We start from the raw sequence: 15,926 nt of genomic DNA, 5'->3' as shown, positions 1-15,926 counted from the left end.
TAGGCGCACAAAAATTTAGACATTTTATTTAACATCATATACACACACACACACACACACACACACCTGACCAATTCTCTCTGATTACTGAATTACAAATAGTACACTCGTTCTGTTCGATATTTTATTTTAAAACACTTCACCTCAAAATCAATTATTGTAAGGTGACACTGGTTTTATGAAATATTTTTAAGAAAAATAAAAAACTGAAATATCTTGCTTGCATAAGTATTCAACCCCTGTGCTGTGGAAGCTCCCAGTTTGCACCAATGAAAGAAACTTCCCTAATGAGGACACAATTACCTTACCGTTGGCCTCCACCAGTGACCCATTAAAGTTGCTGTCACATTTTCTGGATAAAAACCCCACTGTTGAAGGATCATTTTTAAGACTGTGAATCTGAAGGAAAATGAAGAACAAAGAGCATTCTACAGAAGTTAGAGATAAAGTAATACAAACACATAGATTAAAGAGGGCTCCGCCTCTTCGAAGGCCCAACACCTAGAAGGTGGGTTCCATCATTGAGGAACCCGACAAACAGGAGGGGGGGACAGTCTCTGAGATGACCAGACATACGAAGAGGCACAAGGGATCATGCAAGCTAAAAGGAGGGGTTTGGCCGGGGATCTCCTTTGACTCATGAAGAACCCTCCTCTACAAGTTAAATGAAGCGACCCTTAAAGGGCTGGAGAAAGTGGAATCACTAACCCCCCCCAAAGAATGGACCCCGGCTCCGCGCTGAAGACATTTATGAGAAGAAAAAGAAGACCCGCCAATGCATATAGAAAAGAAGAAAAAAGAGAGAAAACATTTAACACAAGAAGGAAAGAAAACACTTAACGTGACAAAGGGGTTAGTAAACTGTACCCTAGTGACTATGTGAAGACCCTCCACACAGTGCAAAGGAAAATAAAATAATAAAATAAAAATGATTTTATGTTTTAGGGGGAAACCTTTAGTGGCCCAGGCAGATCGCCCATTCCCACAGTACATACTTGCAATGGGCTGATGCTATTTCGGATGATGATGAACAAATGTAAACATATACACATATATATACATACACACATACATATATATATATATATATATATATATATATATATATATATATATATATATATATATATGTATATATATATATATATATATATATATATATATATATATATATATATATATATATATATATATATATATATTATTAGAAGCGGGTTAATCTTTGCTCTTGCTGCTGAAGTGGAGAACTGAGAAGAAAACCAATGCCTTAATATGACAGACCCGCTTGCACTGATGAACAGGGGGTCGGAAGGAGATTTGGGTTTATGTTCAGCAATATATTTCAGCATGAAAGCATATGGGCATAGAGGACAGTCAATTTCTGAAAGCAGAATGCATTGCTCTTGCTGAAGAGAAGAGAATAAAATGGGAATCTAGAATATGCTTGAGATCACTGCAGCGAATACCCAGAGTAGGAAAGCTGGCAATGGAAGGAACTGATATTCTGAACATCTCAAAAACCCCAACAATATAGTTTCCATTGTTAAGTAATGAAATGGAGAGAAGCAGTACTGACAGAGAATTGAAATGTAATTGCTAAGAATTTCTATAGATAGGCAGGCAAGAAGGAGTGGCCAGAGAGCTCTTAGAGATTCCGCGCAGGAGTAGGAGGACAGCTGGTATTGATGGTAGAGTTGGAGAAGCAATGGACATCAAGCAAAACTGGTGTTGTATTACCGACGGATAGGATTTGATTGTAGCTGGTGGCGGATGTAGAAAATCCTTAGTGTGTACTACGAAAGCCATGATCCAGTCCTGGCTGAATGGAGTAGGATTAATCCTGCTTTACGAACAGAAAAATCAATAGGTGGTCCAGCCAGCGAAATAAGAGGGGTGATGAAAGCATGAGAGTTGTAGCCATGATGCTTGTGTTGTATTGAGCAGTCTGCTGACAGTTTGGTTCAGTTGAAAAATAACTGGTTGAACTGGGGTGTCACTGCTGGAGTTGGCAGAGCTTAGGGACCAGATTGAAAGTCTGGAAACTAGAAAGAGCATCAACTTTATTATTATAAATGCCTGGTAGATGCCGCACTTGGATTAGAAAGTTATTTGATACTGAAATCCATATTAACCGCCACAGTAATTCCATAATAAGAGGTGAACTGGGACGGCTTTTATTGATAATATAAAAGTACTGGTTTCTTTGACCAAAGATGACCCCATATATGTGCTGCTGCGACGATTGAGTACCTATCAAGAAGAGCTGTGGATTTTAGTTGTGATGATAGGTTTTCGATTTCTAGTGGCCATGCACCAGAAAACCATTGATTGTTTAAAAGACCTTCGAATTCCTTAAATGAAGCGCCCGTGAATAAAGCCAGGTCGTGAGGTGCTGAAATGAAATCATCATAGAATATAGACAGGCCATGACAGCTGACCACATCTGAATGTCTTTTTCTAGCTTCTGATGAAATATTAATGTAGGAATCCAATTTTTTGCTGTTGATGAAAGGGCAAGTAATCGGGATATAAATGCTCGACCTTGGGAAAAATGCGAATTGCAAAATTATAATGGTCCAGCAAAGAGAGTGGTGTGCAGTTCTTAATCATAGTACTGATCTGAAAGTTCTGAATAAGGGAACGAATATGGTCGAGTTTAGATACAGGGTGCTTGTCTCAATGGTCGCAAGACAATCGCTTAAAGTTTGCAAAAACAGCATTTGAATGAAGGATACAAGTTCTGGTCAAAGGTTTTGTGGAGTGATGAAACAAAAAACCAAACAATTTGGTCACGCTGACAGTCGTTACATTTGGAGAAAGTCTGGTGAGGCGTACAAAGAAAAACACCATACCTACAGTCAAGCATGGAGGTGGTAATATCCTTCTATAGCGCTGTTTTTCCTCTAATGGCAAAGGACATTTAGTTCCAATACATGTAACTTTTTTCCTCATCTACAAAAGCAAAACTTTTGCTTCAAAAGATTTTTCCTGCAATGCTTTGTTTATAAGGAATTTAGATAAATTATAAATATCCATTGGGGTATGTAAACTTTTAACTACAACTGTATATGTACATTTTTTACTACTTATTATTATGTCTCAACCTAAAATTCTAAGCAATTCAAACTTCTTATTTATTTATTTATTTATTTATTTGTATTTGCATTTATTTCCTCCCAATTTGGAACGTCCAGTTATGTTTTATGACACCACAGTGAGTCCCCACACAGCACAGACATTCTGAGGGCGTGTGAGTCTCCTCCGATCTCACAAGCCTAAAGCCAGAATCACTTTTACATCAAACAATCCAGAGCAGAGGTGGGCAGGCTACCGATCCCGGAAAACAGTCCTGCCTCTTATCCACTCCGATTGTGCTCGGTGTCTGGCCAGTACAGTTCGCTGTTGTGCAGTGAGGAGAAGCAATCCCTGCCGGTTTCCTATCCCCCACCCCGGGAGCATCAGAGCCAATGTGACGCCCCCCTCGGTGTCCCAAGCAAGTTCAGCTTTTTTGCACAGCCTGGACACGAACTGTCCAAGCTGTGTGACTCATCCTGTGCTCCCAGCAGCACCGCTTTAGCTAGATGAGCCACTTGCGGGCCCCGGTGATTCAAACCTTTTAACCATAGCTGTATATGGAAAACTACAAAGCGGTATGTAATTCCATATGTTAACGTAACATTATTCATCAAGTTTGTAATTCCATATGTTAACTTAACATTATTCATCAAGTTTCATTTGACTATAAAGCTAAATTAGTTCCATAGGGTGATACAAAACCTTTGGCCGCAGCTGTATTGTTTTGGAAACAGTTATGTAAATGGAGTGGCCACAGAAAACAGTAACCATTTTGCTGGGCAACAGCCTTGCGTGTTCCTCACACAAAAAAAGGATGAGGTGGCTATCTCCACCAGCATTTTAAAGAAATGAGTCTATTGGCTGTGCTTGCATGCAATAATCAATGAGGCGTACACGCAAAGCCAAATAAACACATTTACACTTGGGAGGAAGTCCTTGACCTTAACAACCTTCCTCCCCTTTTTAATGTCTATATTCATTACTGTCGGTAAGCAAATGAATCTGTTTTTCTGAGGAACAGCAGGCAAATCCCAAATAAACCAGGAAACGGAAGTGGGTAAATTTTATGGAAAATTGTGAAATCCGCAGAAACAAAAAAATACAGTCTTACATATGACTCGCATGGGCTTGAATGGGACATATCTGGTGCTCAGGAAAGATATGGGAGAATGTCACTGGCACAGAACCGGTGCAAAAAGAGCTTACCCTAAAAGCCCTCACCTCTATCCTGAACTGACCATCCCCCATCTGGTGCTGGGCTTCTCTCTAGCAGCCATGGTCAATTGTGCCAATACCACCAAACTCATTACACTGCGGATTCAAAGGTCTCTCCAGAGATGAGATCATTTTTCACTGAAGGTTTGAAGAGGTGGTTTTGGTTTTGAATCGGATTTAGCAAATCTGCTACATAACTTCCAGTTCTCATCACAGTACTACCCCTAATTTCTTCACTCTTGAAGCAAGATAACCTGTCTAGAAATAAACCCTCTTCTGCTTTAAATTGCAATGTGCCAAGATCTGATGTAACAATGCAAGAGCCAGCGTGAAAACTGGCAAGCACCAAATTCAATCGAAACTTCAGCACAGATACGTTTGATTTGTTTTTTAAACTGCAGTGTTCTCAGAATTCAAGACAATAGGTTTGTCCGCCCAGAGAGAAACTTTCAGAGGGTGGGAAGAACAAGTCAGGTTGCCTTTTAAGACACTTCAGCATGTTAAGACTTGCAGACAGGCAGTTTCTTGCTAGATTAAAAGTAATTACCCAAGTACCTATTACAGTCATGGGTGCCCACACATATTGCATCACTTTCATTTTTGCCTGCAATAGATACAGCATTTTTTTTTTTTTTTTTTTATCCAAGCCATGGTGGTAGGTTTATTTATTTTTTTTACTTTCTAAGGCATAGGCCTACTGAATAAACCAGTGGTACTAAACTCTGGCCCTCAAGATCTACTCCAGTCCTGGTCTTTATTCCAACAAGATCCAAAATTAGTTAATTGCCTCTTAGCAGCTTCAATGAACTACATTAGAACCTGCTTGGAGTAAAAACCTGGACTGGATTGCATCTTGAGGGCCAGAGTTGAGTACCACTGGAATAAACAATAGTTAGCGTTAAACAACCTAAAGAAAAACAATACACAAAATCCTAAAATATCTGAAACGTTACCACGGCAAATTTAGCACAGTAATTTTGCAGTTTTTTTTCATGGTCATACTATTCATTTATTATAGTTTACCTACCATGCTTTGCTATATTGCAATTATACAATGGCTATTTGAAATTAAAAACAAAACAAATAGTTTAAAGAGAACATCACGTGAAATGAATAGGAAGACTGTCTTTTCCAATGTATTATTGCCTGTCATTGCTTATAAAAGTGCGAACAGACTTGGAAACTATAACACTGTATATAAAACTGAAGTGCATGTTATGTTTGTGGCTGTCTGCTCATCTAGGACTCTCTCAATCTTTATGTGTTACTTGGCAATTGGCTGAAGGAATGTACAGCTCCTCTCACCCTGAGGAGGCTTCCAAACGCCACTGCCAGCCTACCAGAAGCAAGCCGGTTTCAAGGGGAAGAAAGCTTGTGTCTTGACGGCTAAATCTGGATTGCTGACAAGTCACTGATTTACATTCTTTCTTCCTCCCTTCTGTCTTGCTGTCTCCATCTTTTTTTAAATTTACTTTTGTCTTATAAAAGCACAAGGGTTTAAAGAAGGACAGATTATAATTTAAATGCAAAAGAACAAGGAAGTTAACTCAAATATTTAAACTGTGTAGGAGACATAGCTCACAGCCATGCAGTGAAGCTGCTTGTGCTGCCGAACAAGCTTGGCCTGGGGCAAGCTATCCCTGGCTCGTAGCTTAGCCCAGCACCCACGCCCTAGACCTTTTTTACTTTCTCAGTACAATAACCCAGCACCCGAGGGGAGACGAAACTGGCGTGAACACCCTCAGTGCACACACTCCTTGCACTGCGTCATGGTTAACAGGGCTCACGAGAGGCAAAATCCTACTCCCCACAAGAATCAACAGACACTTTAATCTTCCTGCAGCCTGCCACAACCTTGCAGAACGGTACCCAGTCCCACACTTTTAAAGAGGAGCACGTTATGTTGTGAACATTGTGTATTTGATGTTTCTTGGAATCAAATTCTGATATGAATAGAAACGCATATACTTGAGACTTTGTATAGCTTTGTGAAATTTTACAGCCATATTCATTGAACCAGCATGACAAAACTTCCATTTCCATGAAATGATTCCTTAAGGATATTCAGAGTACAGGAATGAAGCAGTAGACAATTCATGGTGAAAACAGGTTAGGCACTGTTGCATTGGGATGCCAAATTAATATAAAGTAATTAGGTATGGCCACAGGAACGCAAAACACCTGACTCAAAATGCACCTGCTTTAACTGTTTGATGCAGGTTAACATTTCAACATCAGCAATTACATGTTTCTGTTTTGCGTCATAGCAATCAAATGGGATTCAGATCAATATCCCATATCAGTATCTACCTCAGCCTTTAATAATGCACTTGGCGTGTGACAAATAAGTTTAGGGCTCTGTTTTGTATCTATATACAAAAATGTTGAATTCTTAAAAGAGCAATTAGCTTAAAATGACATATGAAGTAGTTGTTCTAACTTGCTCGATTTCTATTGATTTCACCGTGTAAGAATTTTTTTTTTTTTTTTTTGTTCCTGGGTAGAAAGTGTTATTTCCTAATTGCTTATGCCTCAAAAGTATAGAAAATGGCTATTATTCCCCACAAACTTTGCTTTTGTGACCAGGACAGTGACATTTCAAATTATCACTATTTCCAATGGGAAAACGGGCAAATGTGTGTCTTTTCGTTCACATAAAGTCAGAAAAAAACAACGTATGAAACCAAATTAACATGTATTTATACTAAAGTAATACAAAAATGACTACAAAAGATTTAGAAGTGAGTAGTTTTTCGAGATTTACGATTATACTGTACAGTATAATCGTAAATCTCGAAAAACTACTCACTTCTAAATCTTTTGTAGTCATCATAAATCTGTGGGTAGTTTGTTTAAGCAGAATGCCAGCACATTTCTGAGGTAAAATTATTTTCTGAGGTAAAATGATCTAATGGCTGTATTCATAAAGACAGTTCATTAATTGGAACCCTATAGCTGACCTCCAATCCCACGACCAAGCCAAATCCCTCTTAACACTCAAGAACGCGAGTGTCAGCGAGCTACCAGGACAAAGGCCAGCCTTGCAGGTGTCCATCTGAGCTCATTGCTGCGTGGGTAGTAGGGTCCATTGTAGCGCAATGAGGAGAGTCATATCGAATCATCCCTAGTCAAGTAGGCAAACATTTAATTTCATTCATGAAAATCATGAAGACATCGAAAATAAAATTAAAGATTTCCCGAAGGAGTCTTACCAGGCTATGGGAGTGACAAACGGCTTGAGTTCCAGTGGGTCGTAGGCACGCGCAAAGGCCCAGCACACATAGCAGGCAGCGTCTCGGACATTGGAGCCCACACTGCAAGCACCCCTCTTCTCATCATAAGTCAGAGCCTTCAGAATTACAGGGACCACTGTGTGGAAGGAATACAGGACTGTTAGACTTGCAATGAAGACTGGGCTTTAGTGAACTTCTTGTTCATTTGCATTTTAGACAAATGATAATATAATTTATTGTCATTGAAAATTAGTAGATTATTTAAACCAACGAGTAACCGTACATTAATTTTGGACTCATCGTAAAAATATGTTTTGGCTTTGAAAGTTAATTATCAAATTAGCATTCAGGCAGCTATTTATCGTTTGGCTCGGATGCAAACCTAGGCTTTCAGTTAGAAGGTTTGAGAATTCGCTCACTGCACCAGCAAACACAGCTTATTTTTCTCATTTGTACATCCGTGTTTACTTGGTCTTAACCGAGTTTACAAGGAAAATAACCTTAGGGTAAGCAAATGCACAATAAATCAATAATTTGCCAAATGCAAAGCATCTACGACTCGGGTACTGTAGCAGTATGACAAACTACAAGAAGAATTGTGTAACCTGAAGAAACCTTTTTTTTGAACATGGGTGAACATTTTTCTTTATGCACATTTTCAGACACTGATTTAAGTAAATGTACAACAGCTGTTTTTTGAATACTACTTTATTGACTCACAGTAGATAACCTTTATGTAGGTTAATTGAAAAATGAATTCAGTAAAGTAGACCAATGCAGTATGCTAATAGTACCAACTTTTATAAAATGGTTGAACTGTACACAAGTTTGAGATTAACTCTACCTGTACTTTTGCCTATCAAGCAGCTCATATCAAACTTTGGAAATTTCTAAAGAATTATATAGAATGCATATTGACCACATTCACTCCAAATACACCTTTCAAGGCCGTTACAGCTGCTCTGTGTTTAAACTTTTACTGTTGGAACAAGTTAAATACAAAAGACCACATTCCCATTTTGCAGATTTAACCCTGTATCTTAGCTTTCGGTTTTGATTATCATGATTAAAAAATGCAGCATTATCGAAGAGCATACAAAATTGCTTTACATAACCAAGAATGCTTACCAACCCAAAAGAAAAAAATATTTTTCACAGAAAATGTTGATGAGTTGACATGATCTGATAGCAAACTTCTTCACTTACACACCTGGTGTAAAATGAAAACCACGCACAGTATTTTTGATCTTAGTTCCAGAGGGTTGTGGCAACAACTGATACTTTTACAGTTTTTAGGTAGGTGGTCACTTAAGGAGACATTTCAAAAAATATTTGAGTATATAAAAACTTATTTTTTATTTTCAAACTAGGTAATCGTAGGGTATATTTCATCAGAGTGAAAACATTATTCTCTTAATAATCTTGACTCTCAGCTGTTTAGAAAGGTATAATAATACGGTATACTTTCAGTGTATATTTGTCCTGATACATAAGCTGAAAGTCACGTTATGTTAGTCAGACCTCAAAGAGTAGAATGTTCACTGGAGTGGTTGGGTTAAGTTGGCATTTCTTTTAAGTTCTTCCCTGGGTGAGGTTGAAAAATATAATGCATTGTTGAAATAAGTTACAGGTGCCCCACAGCAGCGTTTTAGTTGAAAAACATGTTTGATCAAGACAGCAATCTGCAGTACATGTGACTCCAATTGGCTTCTCTTTTACTTTCCGCTTTCAAGATCCAAGGTACAATGCTGCTTTGGGTACAGGCTTAAAAATGATTGTCCCCCAAGTTCCTGCCCTTGTGAAAAGGTCAGCAACACAATAGGTTGCCTTATAACTATACTACAATAATGTGAGTCTCCAAATTCTCCACAGCTCAGACACTAAAAGCTGTGTAACAGGCTGAAGGAGAATAGTTCAGGAATCTCCTGCTTGAATTGCCTTCAGGCGAGAAGACAGCATCAAGTAAATGGCGTGATCTAAAGATAAGGGAGGCTTCAACAGCCTGGTGCGTCAGGTCAACCTTACCTCGCGTAAGCCTCAAGTTTTTTATTCAGAACAATTCAAGCAGTCTCCAAATCAGTCTTCTGCCTTGGAAACATGGGGCCTACTGTGTTGTTCTGTGGTGACTTCCTGTTGAAACCACTGAATATCTCATTGTTCATGGTCATCTTGTACCATACCATCTAAAGAGCAGTAGTATTGTTCATATACCACAATGGAGCAAGCAAGACTAGAGAAACTTCACAGTCTTCCTCACAACACCCGTGCTAAAGCCCCAAATGCAGTGGTGAAGTGCAGATAAGAATCAATAATTACTATTATACACAAAAAACAAGCAGAAATAAAAGATTACAAAATAAAAATAAAATCAATTTTGACTGACAGAAGCAGGCCCAATAGAATTTAGTGTTGTTCAATAAGAAAAATCTTGGTTAATTCTGAAGTACTTTATTTTTATTACCCAGAAATTGGCTTCCAACGCAACCTGAAAACCAATAAATCTTTCTGTCTAAATAAATGGAGCCTTCAATCTTTAAACCCTGCTGTGAGATGAGAAAGGCTGCAGACATGCCTCAGGTAACAAAAAGGCAAAGTCCGCTTAGGGCAAGTCTTTTTTTTTTTTTTTTACCATTATTATTGGAAAAAACTGTTAGGAATGCAACCCTGGGTTCCCGAGTGGAGCACTCGGTAAAGGCATTCCACCCGGAGTGCAGGATGCTCCCTATAGCTTGGAGATTGCCAGTTCGAATCCAAGCTATGCCACTGCCGGCCGTGGATGGGAGTTCCCAGGGGGCAGCGCAGAATTGGCCAAGCACTGCCTGGGCAGGGGTTATGTCAGCTGGGGAGTTCTTGGCTCACTGCACACCAGCGGCCCCTGTGCACTTGCAAGCCAGTCTGTACGCAATTCAAAACTGCATGGTCCTCTGACACTGTAAGTTCTGAATATGGCTTCAAGGCAGAGGACGCAAGTGCTCGTCTACATTTCTTTCAAGTTAAATCGGGGGTTGCAGGGGTCAGCCAGGTTGAATAATAATTGGACATTCCAAAATGTATACAAATTATTGTTATAAAAGAAATGCAACCCTCCGTTAACACCAAGAGTTTAAAGAACCTGTTTTCTGGGGTCTGCATTTTCCCAACACCCACTCTTCCCATTCACACGAAGACTTCCTATAACTTAGGATAAACAGTTATTAGAAGACTGGTTATTTGCTGCAATGAGACATAAACGTAGCCTGGTGTTTTGGCAAGTTGGGACTTGCCTTAATATTCACCCAGAAGCACTGTGCTTTACTGTTTTGCCACATGTAGTGAAAAATGCTGCAGTCCAATCACTTGTGCTCTAGTCTCATACTAAAAGTGCTGGCAACTGGAGCTGTACAGAAAGCCTGGAGGACGAGAGAAGACAGGATCATGCAGACCTATTGCACCGACCCACTCCCCCAGCTGTTAATGTAGTGTCTGCTTACTGTTTCTGCATAGAGATAACAGCAACCAATAATGACCCTAAATACTGTAAGGTCCTTGCTGTCTTTGTTCAGGTAGTTTCATTGAAAACCAAATTCGCAGTTAAGGTACAAAACCAAGACCTATTCCCAAATGATATGGATTTTGAGGTCAGCAATTTTTTTTTGTTCTCCCCTATGAAAATAAATACTGTGAGGCAGAACAGCGTTTATTAAACCGGTAAGTGTAAATCTGAACGTTCTTAAACAAGCTACTTGCAAGGCAAACATGTTGTTATTACCAGGTAGTTTGGATGAACAAAAGACACAACCACAGCCAGATCCGGGCTGCCTAAACTGGGTTGAAAGTATTAAAAGTGTTGCTATCCCTGCTGTTTATTGTGTACACTCTTCACAGTATGTTTTACCTCAGGCCCTTCTTTAGTGTAGTGGAACACAAACAAGACTTGGGAGTTTCCCAGGCACCTTGATACATTCTAGCCTACAATAAAACAAAATGTACAGATTTCAGGCCTACTTTTTAACCCTGGCCCTTCTTTCACCATGTCCAAACCCTGCATTCACAACCCCTTCCTCTGTTGATAATGAAGCACAGCAATAACAAGCAACAGGGCGACGTAGTCGTGCAGCTCTCTAGGGCTCGTGTTGGCAGAACAGACTTTTAAAACAGACATGGTTAAGCAGGAGACAAAAAGTTACATTTGCACCTAGTGGGCCAACAATAAATGTGGGACATCTTTCTTTTTTTAAATGACTTTTCCCATCAGTTATAAGTGCAGCCATCATAATTTCGCTTTTGTAAATTCAATTGCCGAACAGTGAGCCACTTTGTGAGAAAGCACAGGTACAAAACGGCAAGAAAAAAACTTGATCTGGAGCCATGTACCAAAAGTAATTTTACATAGTAGTAGTTACGCAACAAGTGAAAACAGTTCCCAAGCAAATGATAGACAGGCAGTTTTGTCAGAACATTTGTTTACCTAAAACATAGGTCTCTTATCATTAAAAAAGCAGTGGTAAGATTCAGTAATATCTGAGTAAGAGTGTTGGCCACAGTGTTTAGTCAAAAGAGTATGATTGTACTTTGACAGTTTGACAGGCATGGGCATTACAGTCTGGAGTCAGCACTACATGAATGGGCTTTGTGTGATAGAACACAAACAAGCGTTGGAATTTCCCGGCACCTTGGTTCATTCAGGCCCACAATGTATTTATTTTACAGATTTCAGACCTCTTAATAACACAACTCACAAGCCCCACACAGATCCGCACACTGAAGAAAAGAAAGTGCTCGAACGCCAAAGGCGAGTGAAAACCAACAGGTCACTTATTTGCATAACAGGCTAAGACAGTTGACAAACTGTGCAGAAAGAACAAAGTGCAAACATTTTGGTCAGGTTTGTGGGGCTTGTGTTATATTGGAGATTGACGCACCTGTTCTATTGCTTGTTGGACACTGTTTTCAAGGCGAAAGTAACTGCATTATTCCAATATCTATAGACCTCTTAATAACCCATGGAAACAACATAGCCGCACACACCCATAGGAGTATCTTTCACTTATTTAATTGGCAGCTTTAATGTTTGGGCTATATACAGACAAAGCTGGTACAGGTTGCCCTTTGTTGTTGTTGCCAAGATTACATACACCTGACCCTCAAGACCATCTCAGGTGCGGTAATGTTGTCAAGTGCTCCAGGGACATGACTTTAAATCTAAATTAAAAAAAAGGAAATATTCGGTTTGGCTGGATTTGACATGTGACTGGCAACACCCTGCTCCTGCCATTTGATTATACAATTTTTATTTATGTTTTTATCTGGGCGTTGGGAGCAATTGTCACCGGGTAGTAACATTAATTCCCTAAAACTGCTTAAATGCGCTCTACAGTTTGTAAATCATCAAATGGAAAGAATTAGATTTTAAGCTGTTACTGTGCCTTTGACAATGACAACTTGAAACGTTATGGCCTTGATGATGGTGAAAGTCACAGGTTTAAGGAATTCCGTTTCTTAATCGCCAAGCACGTCATCTTGTATGGTTTGTATCGTTTATGCTGCCGGCGCAGTGCTTTGCTCTGTATATCAGTAATAATATATTTATTTTTTTAATATAGCGCCTTTCATAGTGGACCACCATCTCAAAGCATTTTACACAGGTAGGCACTTCCAATAAGACAATGATTTAACATCTCATCCGTAAGATGGAGCACAAGGGGGTTAAGTGACTTGCTCAGGGTCACACAGTGAGTCAGTCAGTGGCAGAGAGGTGGGATTTGAGCCGGTGACCTTCTGGTTACAAGCCCTGGATTTTAACCACTGGACCACACTGCCTCCTTAAGGATTTTAGCTGTGGTTGCTAGGCCGCAACGCAAACTCGCCCAGTTTGATCATGAGAATGTGAGCTTGGTGCTGGTGAAATGATGAACCCTTTAGAAACCTTCTTAATTCCCAGAACAATGATTACCAGGGCTTGAACCTCAGCGCGGGATCATGGGAATCGCGAATTTTCCAAGTTGCTCCTGCAAGTTTGCAACTTTCAGTGCATGAAAATATCGAAGAGATATTAAGACTTCAAGCGACTGTACATTTTTCACCCAATGTAGAATGCCTAATTAAAATGTTACAACAATCTCTAAGGAAGTGGGAGTCAGTGACGAAAGCGCTATGAGCCGCATTGAGTAGTGCTGGATAAAATAAATAAATAAATGAATGAATAAATAAAAGTAGTGCTGGATATTTTAAATGCTGCGAGACTTTATTTAGTCGTACATGATTCTCGGCCGCCATCTTTAAGCATTATAAAAACTCAGTATACTACAGTAAGTAAACAGTTTTGAAAAAAAAAAGACGACAATCTATCTAGGTGTTGTTTTGAAAGCGGTGACTTTTGCTTATAAAAAAATAAATAAATAAATAAATAAATAATAAATAAATAAATAATAAATAAATAAATAAATGGAGCTCTGGTTAAAAAGAAAAGCACCAGGCTCCCGAGTGGCACATCCAGTAAAAGCACTCTGTGTGGAGTGCAGGATGCACCCTATAGCCTGGACATCGCTGGTTCGAGCCCAGATTATGTCATCGCCAATTGTGGCTGGGAGTTCCCAGGGTGCAGTGCACAATTGGCCGAGCACCACCCAGGGAGGGTTCAGGTTGGCAGGGTAATCCTCGGTTCACCATGCAACAGCGGAGTTGCAGCGGTGAACCAGGATAAAAAATAATAACTGAGGGGAGAAAACCAGGGTAAAAAAAAAAAATCATTGCCGATGACAAAGGAAAAAAAAAAAAAAAAAAGCCCCTTGCACCGACGAGGCAGACGATTCTTCTGCTGCAGGCAAAAAATAATAGTGAAGGGAAAGACAAACAAAGATACATTTCAGCCAAACTCGTTGAAGATTTACCCATGTCTGGAGTTTAATAACAGTGAAATGAGTTGTTCAGTCTACAGTCAACAAAACGTCTACATTATTGAGAGATATTCTAGTGGCAGTACACACAACGCAGCTTTAAAAAAATTAGAAACTTCACATCAGGCAATGGCAAAAGCAAAGGCGAGTGGTCTGTCAAACAGTGATGACCAGCTGTTAGGTCTCCTGAAAGCAGCTTTTATTGTAGAAAATGAGTTAAATTCTGACTTTACAGCTCTTGTTCAGTTTTTGAAGCAGATGGAGTGCCCAGCCTTTCAACATTTCAGGTCAGAGGATTAGAGCAGCTAAGGCACATATATGAATGACAAAGGTTTGGCAGAAATGCATGAAGCCATTGCAAGCACTTTGGTGAAGGATCTTGATAATTCAGTGAGGGCCAGCAATGCGATTGGTTTGTTTTTAGATGAGTCAACAGACATCAGCAATAGTAAGAGGCTTTTCCCTTATGTCTGGTACGTAGCGAACAATAAACCTTGTACAATATTTTACAGTCATGTGGAAGTTGTGGATGGAAAGGCATAAACCATTTTTCAAGGTTAAAGTTACTTCGTAAGAAAGACATAGATAGGAGAAAACGTGTAGCAGTGTGTACTGATGGCGCTGCATTTATGAAAGGATACCATCATTAAGTTGTCGAAAAACTGAGGCAAGAATACAATTCAGAATTAGCAGGAGTGGACTTGACAGCACACAGGCTTCCGACGAGTGCCAGTGATGCAACAAAGTCAGTAATGCAACAAAGTCAGTACTACAGGTAAACAAATTCCAGCAAGACAAGGTTCATTTTCCTTTTTTTTTTTTTTTTTTTTTTTTAGTAGTTTGGCTGTAAGGAGAAATAAGCTGTATAAGTTGTACAGACAATTAGAGGAACCCACATTAAAGTTTACCCAGCCACATACAGTGCAATAGCTGTCAATTCAGAGTGCTGTTTCAGTAGTGTGCAGAACACTGACATCCCTGAGAGATTGCTACCTCCAACACTCAGGATTCAAACAAAGACAAAGGTCTGCTAAATTCAATAAGGCAGTTTAACTTTGTGGCCCTTTGTCATTTAATGATGGATGTATTAACACACATTGTTCTTCTCTTCAAGCATTTTCAAAGGGAAAGTTTAGATTTTTCCACTGTACAGCCAGTGGTACATGGTACTAAAAAAGCACTGATAGATTTAACAGTTGATCCTGGTGCCTCAGAGCAGGAATTCTTTAACTCCCTTGAAGGTAATAAGTTTAAAGGAGACAAGCTGTTTGATTGCCACACTCAAAAGCCAGCTTTTGATAATGTGAATAGTAGATATGCGAGCTCCCTAATTGATGAAATTGAGCGATGTGTCCCTTCTGATACCATGAATCTTCTCACCTGGTTTTCAGTTTTAGAGCCAAGGAGAGCACTGGCTGCAAAACAGTCAACTGAAGAAGAGTTAAGCCAGTATGGCGAGGAAAGGCTCGATAGTCTACTGGTACCTAGATCAGTTTACTGATAATATGAAATGACACGTACTCAATGT

General features: G+C 39.5%; 1 protein-coding gene across 1 annotated transcript in view; it reads right to left on the bottom strand.

Annotated features, from left to right (window-relative positions):
- tbcd (tubulin folding cofactor D) overlaps positions 1–15,926 on the bottom strand; it is a 127,163-nt gene that overhangs the window by 66,565 nt on the left and 44,672 nt on the right. The window contains exon 15 of the mRNA XM_041222121.1: positions 7,503–7,659. Within this exon, the coding sequence (XP_041078055.1) occupies positions 7,503–7,659 (157 nt within the window). The remainder of the gene's footprint in view (positions 1–7,502; positions 7,660–15,926) is intronic.

The sequence above is a fragment of the Polyodon spathula genome, chromosome 21 (genome assembly GCF_017654505.1).
Source record: "Polyodon spathula isolate WHYD16114869_AA chromosome 21, ASM1765450v1, whole genome shotgun sequence".
NCBI classification, from domain to species: Eukaryota; Metazoa; Chordata; class Actinopteri; order Acipenseriformes; family Polyodontidae; genus Polyodon; species Polyodon spathula.
The sequence above is the reverse complement of the archived record's forward strand: the minus strand, read 5'-3'. Positions and strand labels throughout refer to the sequence as shown.